The following is a 12406-nucleotide window of genomic DNA, read 5'->3' as shown; positions in this document are numbered from 1 at the left end:
TGTACCCTTGTTACGTGTGCAGGTAGCCAGAGAGCTTGCGCAGCAAAATCCTAAGGATTCCGCTGCTCAAAAAACGTTACATGCTGCGTTCCTTCCGCCCGGCGGAAGCAACGCAGCGTCGGCCAGTGGAAGCAACGCAGGTCCATCAGTCGCAATCTGTCATCCATACAAGTCTATGGGAAGCAGTGGAATTCGTTAACGGATTCCGCTGTTTTCCAAAACTGCGGATTGTGACTGAAGGAAAAAAACTCAAGTGTGAAAGTAGCCTAAGGCTATGTGCGCACTAGTGTGTTTTACCCGCGGATTTACCCGCGGATTTGCCGCAGAAATTTCTTGAGAAATGTCTGCAATCTTTGTGCAGACATTTTCCAGCAAATCCTATGTGAAAAAAAAAATAGCTGTGCGCACACTGCGGATTTTTCTGAAGAAATTTCCTTGAGAAGAATTTCTTGAGAAAATTTCTTGAGAAAATGAGCATGTCAATTCTTTTCTGCAGGTACCCTGCGGATTTCGGCAGTACAGCCTGCAAAATCCGCAGGGAACAACCTGCGGGAAAATCGCGGCAAATCCGCATGCGGATATACCGCGGATTTGGTGCTTATTTTTTCCGGAGGTCCGGAAATCTTCCACTCCCAGAAGTTTCTCAAGAAATTTTCTTGAGAAACTTCACAGTTCTAGTGCGCACAAAGCCTAACACTACACACATTTGCAGAATAAGGAAAAAGGGTGTCTCCAAAGTACATAAAACTTTCAATTAATTCAAAAATCTTTAAAAATCCATAATAGGTCTGTGTCACTCAAACATGTTTCAGGCACTGGGCCCTTGTTCACTGAGATTTTTTAATAAATTGAAAGTCTTATATAGTCCCTGAAAGAAGTTCTGTCGCTTATCCATGTTATGTAAATAAAAGCTTATAACCTGACTTTAACTTCATCCATTGGTTTCATAAATTACTCTTTTGAAAGCTGAAACTGTTCCAAATTTGGTTTAGGTTATGAAAATAAAGTTGCTGCAAAGCTGAAATATTGATCATTTATGAACAAAGAAAGGTCAGATTTTGGCAAGACATTCACTGCTGGAGTGGTGTTTTTAATGTAAGGTCCCGGTCCCCTGCATTATACTCACTCTCTGGTATTTTCACTTTTTATTGATGCTGCTCCGGTCCTGAAGCCATCTTTTGACTGCAACTTCTGACTGGCCAGAACTTACATCACAAGGGCTCAATGCAACTCTATGAGAGCCAGAATAAGGCTCTCAGAGTTGTACTGAAGAGTGACCTCTGATGCGCTCCATCAAACACCAAAGCAGCAGATGGAGAAAGATGAAGCCACCTGAGGGTGGGTATAGTACCGGGGGCAGGGAAAGTAGATTAAAAGCAGCACAGCAGCAGTGAAAAAACCTGGGAGTGGTGCTTTGATGTCACTGCATAGAACTAAGATTATATTCTAAATCAGACCTGGGCAAGGGGCAGCCCGCAGGCCGGAACCGGCCCGCTTACTATCTGTGACCGGCCCGCCCATCTTAGCTGAGAGTAGAAGGCATGGCCTGATCTACGATTTTATGCCTTAGCCCCGCTCTCACGGCCAGGAGCTATGAATCCCACAGTGCAGTGATAAGCGACTGCCTCAACGCCGCCGCACTCTGCCGGTCACGCCCCCTCTTGCTGCCAGTCATGCCCCCTCTGGATGCTGGCCACAGTCACTGGATGCCTTCCATGGTATCTATACTGCTGGCTACACCCCTTTTGCTGTCGTCCACGCCCCCTCTGAATGCTGGACACACACACTCCTCGGATGCCTTCCTTGTCCCCTGTTGCTGCTCTCTCGATGATGGCCACGCCCCCTTTGCCTGCCCCTTCTACCCAGGATCCTCACGTGACCGGCTCATCTCCACAGCGGCCACTTCAAAAACGTCTGATCCGCAAAGTTGGTAATGTGCACCAGTAGCAGGAGGGAGAGCAGTGTGCCTGCAGGAGGGGGGAGCAGGACTTGTGTCTTCTCAGGACCCCTGTGCATGCAATAGAAGAAGCAGACACACGGGACTCAGAGAAGGCAGCCAATGGAGCCCTCAGCGTCCTGCAGGGCGGCCGGGGCATGGGCCCCACAGGCCCGCCCCAGTAATGCGCGTGGGCCCCACAGGCCCGCCCCAGTAATGCGCATGGGCCCCACAGGCCCGCCCCAGTAATGCGCATGGGCCCCAAAGGCCCCAGTAATGCGCATGGGCCCCACAGGCCCCAGTAATGCGCATGGGCCCCACAGGCCCCAGTAATGCGCATGGGCCCCACAGGCCCCAGTAATGCGCATGGGCCCCACAGGCCCCAGTAATGCGCATGGGCCCCACAGGCCCCAGTAATGTGTATGCCCCCTACTGACCGCAGTAATGTCTATACCACTTACTGACCTCCATATTTTCATTGAATTTTTGTATTGTTTAACTTATTGTTTGTGTATGAAGGGATAGTATATATACTATATACAGTATTGGATAGAACTGATTATATTAGTCCGGCCCTCTAACACCATCCTAATTTCTCATGCGGCCCCATGGGAAAATTAATTGCCCACCCCTGGTCTAAATCATGCACATTCATATCCAGATTATCATTGCCTCAGTCATTAGAGGGCATCCCCAAATTAGGCACCCCACACAGTATACGCCATAAACGTGTGATAAATTTGGGGCCCAATTGTGCAGCATTAGAGTGCAAAGTGAGTAGAAAAACGTAACGCACATAAACACCCCCTCTTTATTCTTGCCCTGAATGTGATATTGTGAGTATGAGCCAGCAATGCGCAGACTGACCACCACCTCAACAACCTCTGCTCCCTCATCCCTAATGGTCCAGGGTGCGAGCAGCCACAGGCGACATCCACAGGACAAATAGATTTATAGACCGATGCCCTGCACGGTCCAGAACACAGACGCCAGGAAAATCTGGGATTTGTAGTTCACCATCACAAGCGCTGCAATAATTGCTACAGATGACATTTTATGATAGTCCAGTTAGAAGCCTGCAAACAGCAGCCGGTGTCACAATGACAGCTACAAATAATGGGCCACAGGTTGGAGACATCACGACCTCTACGTGATAATGCCTCCACACTGGTGTCACATCGGTATTGATCGGTTATTGATGGCCCATGTGATTAGTATCCAGTCACTTCAGCAGTCCTCATACACTTGCAATAAGGCGTCACATTCACTTAAAGGGACTGTCACTAGGTTTTCACCATCTATTGTGAGAACAGCATAATGTACGGGCAGAATCCCTGATTCCAGTGACGTGTCACTTACTGGGCTGCTCAGTATAGTTTTGATAACATCACTGTTTAATCAGGAGAAGATCATCACTAGTGGTTACGACCACCAATATAGTGACAGTTGCTAACTGTCAGAACCATGGACACCTAAAGTCCAGTCCTGCAATGCCCTGCACATGAGGTGACAGTGAATTAGGAGAATTATACTACATTTCTAATTGAGATGCTTGTTAATATTATTATTACTACATAGGATCTCGGAGATGGAATAACCTGCAGTAGTGATCCTGCAGCCCAGCTCTTCTTAGTGAACCAGATCATTCGGCTCAGCTCATCAAAAAACTTGTTTTCCTCTCAAACAGATTCCAATTAAAGGGAATCTGTCACCAGGGTTTGCTATGTAATCTGAGAGCAGCATAAAGTAAAGGCTGAGACCCGGATTCCAGTGATGTCACACTCACTGGATATAATTTTTATAAAATCACAGTTTTCTCTTCTGCACATCTAGCAGTGCTCAGAATGCTGACCTCTGTATAACTCTGCTCACATCACTTGGCAGTTTTCTGTGTATACTCACATTGATTGGCAGTTTTCTGTGTATACTGTGCATTGGAGTACGTAATCAGTGGTGGGGGAGGGGTTAGGCAGCAGACACTTAGTCCTATAGTGATAATCTCCTGATGATAAAACACTGGTTTTATTAACACAAAAACACAGTCCAGTAAGTGACATAGCTGGAGTCAGGGTCTCAGCCCTTAGATCAGTGTTTCTCAACTCCAGTCCTCAAGACCCACCAACAGATCATGTTTTGAGGTTTTCCTCAATATTAGACAGGGAATAAGTCTATCACCTGTGCAACATTAGGGAAATTCTGAAAGCCTGATTGAGGAAAACATGATCTGTTGGTAGGTCTTGAGGACTGGAGTTGAGAAACACTGCCTTAGATCATCAAAGTGCAAGTGGCTCTCACTGGGGGGCCGGGTCATCCGTGAACAACCCATCACTGTGTATTTCTGGTAGTCAATTGAGGTGGGGTCGATGTTGTGGGCGGCTCAGAATTTAAGCGAATCTGGCAACAGGTTTTGCTACCTCATCTAAGAGCAGCTTGATGTAGGCAGAGAGACACTGAATCCAACGATTATCAGAGATTACTGCCTGCAGCCATTCTGACACAATCAGAATTTTTAGATTCAGCAATATAGTAATGCTGAGAAAGTTGCCCATGCCCACACTAGGCTCTGTATACACACTGTACAATCAGAGGAGGGGGCATGTCAATCAAAAGAAACAGCAATGATCAGGTCCTGCAGCTAAAACAAACAATGCAAGTAATCAATACCACAGACACTGAGAAGAGGCAAAGCTGAATTCTGAGTGTTAAGGCTAGTTTCACACTTGCGTTGAATGGTATCTGTTGCATTGCGTTGTGTAACGGATGTGTTGCATATAGTGGCACAATAGATGCTGCAAAACAACGGAATCTGTTTTGATTTTTTTTTTTTTACAGTTTTACCGGCGGCAGACTATTGTGAACGATCAGCTGATCCTTCCCAGCAGCCGGTCGCCGGGTGATCAGCTGATCCTTCCCAGCAGCCGGTCGCCGGGTGATCAGCTGATCCTTCCCAGCAGCCGGTCGCCGGGTGATCAGCTGATCGCTCGGCCGCTGAGAATGTGTGCGGGGGGCGGAGTGCGGGGTGGGTGGAGCCAAGCGGGGCCATGGCACTGAGGACAGGTGAGTGTGTGTGTATATACATGCGGAGTGGAGTTCGGGAGAGGGCGGAGCCAAGCGGGGAAGTGTCGGGCTCCCTGCACACGTAGCCAGGGTAAATATCGTGTATAACTAGGCAAAGCACTTTGCTTGGTTACCCGATATTTACCTTGGTTACGGGTGCAGGGAGCCAGAGAGAGCATGCGCAGTGAAATCCTAAGGATTCCACTGCTCAAAAAGAAGGGAATTTTGTTTACTTACCGTAAATTCCTTTTCTTCTAGCTCCAATTGGGAGACCCAGACAGTGGGTGTATAGCTACTGCCCTCTGGAGGCCGCACAAAGAACTACACTTAAAAGTGTAAGGCCCCTCCCCTTCTGGCTATACACCCTCCCGTAGGAGTACGGATTCCTCAGTTTTAGTACCAAAGCAAGAAGGAGGAAAGCCAATAACAGTTTCAAAAACAAATTCAATCCGATAACAAGATCGGAGAACTTAAGAAACAACATGAACAACATGTGCACCCGAAAAACGAAACCCTAAGAACAAATAGGGCGGGTGCTGGGTCTCCCAATTGGAGCTAGAAGAAAAGGAATTTACGGTAAGTAAACAAAATTCCCTTCTTCTTTTTCGCTCCTAATTGGGAGACCCAGACAGTGGGACGTCCAAAAGCAGTCCCTGGGTGGGTAAAAAGATACCACATGAACGGGCTGTCAGACAGCCTCTTCCTACAGGTGGGCCACCGCCGCCTGAAGGACCTGTCTACCTAGGCTGGCATCTGCCGAAGCGTAGGTATGCACTTGATAGTGTTTGGTAAACGTGTGCAGACTCGACCAGGTAGCCGCCTGGCACACTTGCTGAGCCGTAGCCTGATGCCGCAATGCCCAGGACGCACCCACGGCTCTGGTAGAATGGGCCTTCAGTCCAGATGGAATCGGAAGCCCAGCAGAACGATATGTGTGAAGAATTGGTTCCTTGATCCACCGCGCCAGGGTGGATTTGGAAGCTTGCGATCCCTTATGCTGACCAGCGACTAGGACAAAGAGCGCATCAGAACGGCGTAGAGACGCCGTGCGAGAAATGTAAATCCTGAGTGCTCTCACCAGGTCCAACAGATGTAAACCCTTTTCAAATTGGTGAACTGGATGCGGACACAAAGATGGCAAAGTGATATCCTGATTGAGATGAAAGGAAGAAACCACCTTGGGAGAAAACTCTGGAATTGGACGCAGTACTACCTTGTCTTGGTGAAACACCAGGAAGGGAGATTTGCAAGATAACGCCGCTAGCTCGGACACTCTTCGAAGAGACGTGACCGCCACAAGAAAAACTACCTTTTGTGAAAGCCGAGAAAGGGAAACCTCTTTCAAAGGCTCGAAAGGCGGCTTCTGGAGAGCAATGAGAACCTTGTTCAGATCCCAGGGTTCCAATGGCCGTCTGTAAGGAGGAACGATATGAGAAACTCCTTGGAGAAACGTGCGTACTTTAGAAAGCCGTGCCAAGCGCTTCTGAAAGAATACGGATAGCGCGGAGACTTGACCCTTAAGAGAGCTAAGCGACAAACCTTTTTCCAACCCAGACTGCAGGAAGGAAAGAAAAATTGGCAATGCAAATGGCCAGGGAGAAAACCCTTGAGCCAAGCACCACGCTAAGAATATCTTCCACGTCCTGTGATAGATCTTAGCTGAGGATGGTTTTCTAGCCTGTCTCATTGTGGCAACAACTTCATGAGATAAACCTGAGGCCGCTAGGATCCAGGACTCAATGGCCACACAGTCAGGTTCAGGGCCGCAGAATTCAGATGGAAAAACGGCCCTTGAGACAGCAAATCTGGACGGTCTGGTAGTGTCCACGGTTGGCCTACCGTGAGATGCCACAGATCCGGGTACCACGACCTTCTTGGCCAATCTGGAGCGACGAGTATGGCTCGATGGCAGTCGGACCTGATTTTCCGGAGAACTCTGGGTAACAATGCTAGAGGTGGGAACACATAGGGGAGTCGGAATTGCGACCAATCCTGAACCAAGGCGTCTGCCGCCAGTGCTCGGTGATCGTGAGACCGTGCCATGAAAACTGGGACCTTGTTGTTGTGCCGTGACGCCATCAGATCGACGTCCGGCGTCCCCCAGCGGCAACAGATCTGCTGAAACACGTCCGGGTGAAGGGACCATTCTCCTGCGTCCATGCCCTGGCGACTGAGAAAGTCTGCTTCCCAGTTTTCCACGCCTGGGATGTGAACTGCGGATATGGTGGACGCTCTGCTTTCCACCCACGTCAAAATCCGCTGGACTTCTTGAAAAGCTTGGCGACTGCGTGTTCCCCCTTGGTGGTTGATGTACGCCACCGCCGTGGAATTGTCCGACTGAATCCGAATCTGCTTGCCTTCCAGCCATTGTTGGAAGGCTCGCAGGGCAAGATAGATTGCTCTGATTTCCAGAACATTGATCTGCAGGGTGGACTCTTCCTGAGTCCACGTCCCCTGAGCCCTGTGGTGGAGAAACACCGCTCCCCACCCTGATAGGCTCGCATCCGTCGTGACCACTGCCCAGGACGGGGGAAGGAACGACTTTCCCTGTGACAATGAGGTGGGGAGAAGCCACCAACGCAGAGAGTCCTTGGCAGTCTGAGAGAGGGAGACAGTCCTGTCGAGGGACGTCGATTTCCCATCCCATTGGCGTAGAATGTCCCATTGTAGAGGGCGCAGATGAAACTGCGCGAACGGGACTGCCTCCATTGCTGCTACCATCTTTCCTAGGAAATGCATGAGGCGCCTCAGTGAGTGCGACTGGCTCTGAAGGAGAGATTGCACTCCAGTCCGTAGCGAGCACTGCTTGTCCAGTGGAAGCTTCACTATCGCTGAGAGAGTATGAAACTCCATGCCAAGATAAGTCAGAGATTGGGTCGGGGTTAGATGAGACTTTGGAAAGTTGATAATCCACCCGAAACTCTGGAGAGTGTCTAGTGCCACCTTCAGACTGTGCTGGCATGCCTCTTGAGAGGGTGCCTTTATAAGCAGGTCGTCTAGATACGGGATGACCGAGTGACCCTGCGAGTGCAGAACAGCTACTACTGCTGCCATGACTTTGGTGAAGACCCGGGGGGCTGTTGCCAGACCGAAAGGTAACGCTACGAACTGCAGGTGTTCGTCGTGTATGACGAAGCGTAGGAAACGCTGATGCTCTGGTGCAATCGGCACGTGGAGATACGCATCTTTGATATCTATTGATGCTAGAAAATCTCCTTGAGACATTGAGGCTATGACGGAGCGTAGGGATTCCATCCGGAACCTCCTGACTTTTACGTGTCTGTTGAGCAACTTTAGATCCAGGACGGGTCGATACGATCCGTCCTTTTTTGGGACCACAAACAGATTGGAGTAAAAACCGTGACCTTGTTCCTGAAGAGGGACGGAGGTCACCACTCCTTCCGCCTTTAGAGCGGCCACCGCCTGCAACAGAGCATCGGCTCGGTCTGGTGGTGGAGAAGTTCTGAAGAAACGAGTTGGCGGACGAGAACTGAACTCTATCCTGTACCCGTGAGACAGAATATCCCTCACCCAACGGTCTTTGACGCGTGACAGCCAAATGTCGCCAAAGTGGGAAAGCCTCCCACCGACCGCGGGTGTGGGAATCGGAGACTGCAAGTCAGGAGGACGCCGTCTTGGCAACGGTTCCTCCGGCTGTCCTTTTTGGGCGTGACTGAGACCTCCAAGAATCTGAGCGTCTCTGGTCTTTTTGAGTCTTTTTTGACGAGGCGAATTGGGACCTGCCCGGTCCTCGAAAGGACCGATAACCAGACTGACCCTTCCTCTGTTGGGGTTTGTTTTGTCTGTGTTGCGGTAAGGATGAGTCCTTACCCTTGGAGTGTTTGATGATTTCATCCAAACGCTCTCCAAACAATCGGTCACGAGAAAAAGGCAAATTGGTTAAGCACTTCTTGGAATGAGAATCTGCTTTCCAATGTCTCAACCACAGGGCCCTACGCAAAACAACGGAGTTGGCTGACGCCACTGCCGTGCGGCTTGTAGCGTCAAGAACAGCATTAATCGCGTACGACGCGAATGCCGCCATTTGCGAGGTCAATGGTGCTACCTGCGGGGCAAATGCACGTGTGACTGAGTCGACTTGCGCAAGCCCGGCTGAGATAGCTTGGAGTGCCCATACGGCCGCAAAAGATGGCGCTAACGACGCTCCAATCGCTTCATAGATGGATTTCAGCCAGAGCTCCATCTGCCTGTCAGTGGCATCTTTAAGTGCCGCTCCATCTTCAACTGCAACCAAGGATCTAGCTGCAAGCCTGGAAATTGGAGGATCCACTTTTGGACACTGGGTCCAACCCTTGACCACCTCAGGGGGAAAAGGATAGCGTGTATCTTTAAGCCGTTTAGAAAAACGCCTTTCAGGATAAGCGTGGGGTTTCTGGATTGCGTCTCTAAAGTCAGCGTGGTCCAGAAAAGTGCTTAATGTACGCTTAGGGTATCTGAAATGGATTCTCTCGTGCTGCGAAGCTGACTCCTCTACAAGAGGAGCTGGTGGGGAAATATTTAACATCTTATTGATGTTAAATATAAGATCATTAACTATGGCGTCACCATCTGGTGTATCTAGATTGAGAGCGGTCCCAGGATCAGAATCCTGATCAGTTACGTCCGCCTCATCACCCATAGATTCATCTCGCTGGGATCCTGACCATTGAGATGAATGTGAAGGCCCGTCATAGCGAGCCCGCTTAGGCTGCCCGGGGCCATCGTCCGAGTCAGAGTCTTCACCCTGAGGTGTATGTGCCCGTCCCGGAGCTTGGAGGTAATTTAGCTGAGGGGGACCAGGGGGCAATGATTGCACAGTGTCCGTGGCCTGAAGTACAGGCCTAGCTCGCAATGTGTCAAGAATTTGTGACATAGTGAGAGACATTCTGTCAGCAAAAGCTGCAAACTCAGTTCCTGTCACCTGGACAGCATTCACAGGTGGTACACCCTGGGTCACGTCCAGCAGAGGTCCCGACTGTGCAAGCGCCGCAGGGGCCGAGCACTGCACACAATGGGGGTCCGTGGAGCCTGCCGGTAGAAAAGTCCCACATGCGGTGCAGGAAGCATATAATGTCTGTGCCTTGGCACCCTTGCGTTTTACGGACGACATGCTGCTGGCTCTCTGCAATGTGAGAGAGTCTATAGCCAAAGGGCGACCAGCGCTATGCAATACAAAGTATTTGTAGAAACAAAATACTAAGAATACTACTGGCACAAGAGGGGGTGAGCCCTGAGGGCTGCTTACCGCCCGCTGAATAGCGGGTAAGAGGCGCAGAATTCCTTGTCTGGGTCTCCCCGGCTCCCCTCTGCAGCTCAGCGTGTCAGCAGGAATGGCTGCCGGCGTCTGTGGAGAGGGGCGGTCCGTGGGAGTTCCTAAACAAAAGTGCGGGAAACAGTGTCCCCTCTGTGCCGATTGTGAGGGCTGGAGTATGTAAAAACGACTCCAGCCCTCGGCGCTGATGCACTGACCAGCGTCCCGCCCCTCTCCTGACTGGCAGGTCTGGGGGCGGGAACGAACGGAAGCAGGCCGCAAAAGCCGGGGACTCGAGTTATCAGCGCGGCCGCCGTAAAAGCGCGGCCCGCGCTGAAGTCCCCGGCGCACCACAAGTGCCAGCCGCGCCGCAGTCCCAGCGGCCGGCGCGACCGATTCCCAGAAGTGTGCCTGCTTCAGCGAAGCTGAATGAGGCCATGGCACAAGCGCCGCAGCGCTGATGTCCCCGGCGCACTACAACACCCAGCATGCTGCGGTGTGAGCGCCAAATGCACGGGGACACAGAGTACCTTGAGGAAGCAGGGCCATGTCCCTGATGTACTCCGCTCCATCCAGCATCTTCTCCAGGGGCTGTAGATGGAGCACGGTCTCAGTGCCTGGAGACCAGTAAATCCCACTTCACCCAGAGCCCTGTAAAAAGGGATGGGGAAGGAATCAGCATGTGGGCTCCTGCCGCCGTACCCGCAATGGGTACCTCAACCTTACAAACACCTCCGACATACAGTGGGGTGAGAAGGGAGCATGCTGGGAGCCCTGTATGGGCCCTCTTTTCTTCCATCCGACATAGTCAGCAGCTGCTGCTGACTAAAAACAATGGAGATATGCGTGCGTGTCTGACCTCCTGCGCACAAAGCTAAAACTGAGGAATCCGTACTCCTACGGGAGGGTGTATAGCCAGAAGGGGAGGGGCCTTACACTTTTAAGTGTAGTTCTTTGTGCGGCCTCCAGAGGCAGTAGCTATACACCCACTGTCTGGGTCTCCCAATTAGGAGCGAAAAAGAAAAGTTACATGCTGCGTTCCTCCCGCTGGGCGGAAGCAACGGAGCGTCGCCCAGCGGAAGCAACGCAGGTTCTTTTGGCACAATCCGTCATCCATACAAGTCTATGGGAAACAGCGGAATCAGTTAACGGATTCCGCTGTTTTCCAAAAGGGCGGATTGTAGCGGAAGGAAAAGAACGCAAGTGTGAAAGTACCCTAACCCCTACAGCAGACTGTCTTCAGATTCCATAGCAAAAACCTGCTGCCAGATTCCCTTTGGTTTATTCCTACTTTAAAAGATATTGCTGACAAGCTTAGAATGGGAGAAATACACAATACACACCTGCTGGACCGGCGCTGCTGTGCACCATGTGACCAGCATTCACACTTCATTGGGCAGAAGTGGGCTGGAACAGGAAGTGAAGGCTGCAGCCGATCACGGCCGACTGTGGCAGCGGTCTCCTGACGGCCTGAGATCGGTGCAGGATACGGTGTGCAGCACAGGCTCATTCCACCCTAGCCCCATTCACCATAGATTCTCTAGTGTTGGAAAGCCCCTTAATAGATCGTACAGTGCTGAGCACCCGGCACAGGAGGGAGCGCATGCTGCGGCCACACGTGACACAGCACAGAGACCCCCGCCCCTGTACCACCAGCCGTGCCGGCACTCTCCCGGCCTCACAGCATACCTGGCCGGTGGGGCCATCCGAGAAGTTCGGCTACGACTCCCTCTTGGCATGGCTGCGACCTCTGGTTCTCTCCACGTCCTTCACCGCGGTGCTTTCAATGATTGCGTCATTACACGTGCCCTGCGCTTATATCACCTCTGACGTGCAACGTAGCCACGCCCCACGTACAGAGACGTGCTATTAACTCCGCCTGCTCAGCGTCTGCAGTGTCCGCCATGTGAAGGTCACAGCCTGACGCAACAGAGCTGTATGGGACGTAATATCCGTGACGTATACGAAGCTGGGAGACACGTGACTTCAGAAATCACGAGCTCATCCCTTTAATGCAAACCGTATGAGTAAAGTGGCGAGCACATCACATGAAGGGCTTGTGTCAGGCCCGGGTCACATGGCCTGTTAAAGGGGTTTCCAAGTATAGCTTTTTTAGTGTAAAGCCTTAAAGAGGCATTCCAGGGACTACTATGGGACTGACG

General features: G+C 51.1%; 1 protein-coding gene across 2 annotated transcripts in view; it reads right to left on the bottom strand.

Annotated features, from left to right (window-relative positions):
- Positions 1-12058, bottom strand: part of CHCHD2 (coiled-coil-helix-coiled-coil-helix domain containing 2) — a 41578-nt gene extending 29520 nt beyond the window's left edge. The window contains exon 1 of one of the 2 annotated variants that reach the window (XM_075334224.1): positions 11934-12058. In XM_075334224.1, coding sequence (XP_075190339.1) covers positions 11934-11983 — 50 coding nt within the window. In that variant the 5' untranslated portion in view covers positions 11984-12058. The remainder of the gene's footprint in view (positions 1-11933) is intronic. The other variant, XM_075334225.1, reaches the window with a different exon arrangement.
- Positions 12059-12406: the final 348 nt, after the last annotated feature.

The sequence above is a fragment of the Anomaloglossus baeobatrachus genome, chromosome 2 (genome assembly GCF_048569485.1).
Source record: "Anomaloglossus baeobatrachus isolate aAnoBae1 chromosome 2, aAnoBae1.hap1, whole genome shotgun sequence".
Classification (NCBI taxonomy): Eukaryota; Metazoa; Chordata; class Amphibia; order Anura; family Aromobatidae; genus Anomaloglossus; species Anomaloglossus baeobatrachus.
Note: the sequence above shows the minus strand (reverse complement) of the source record. Positions and strands in the feature narration are given on the sequence as shown.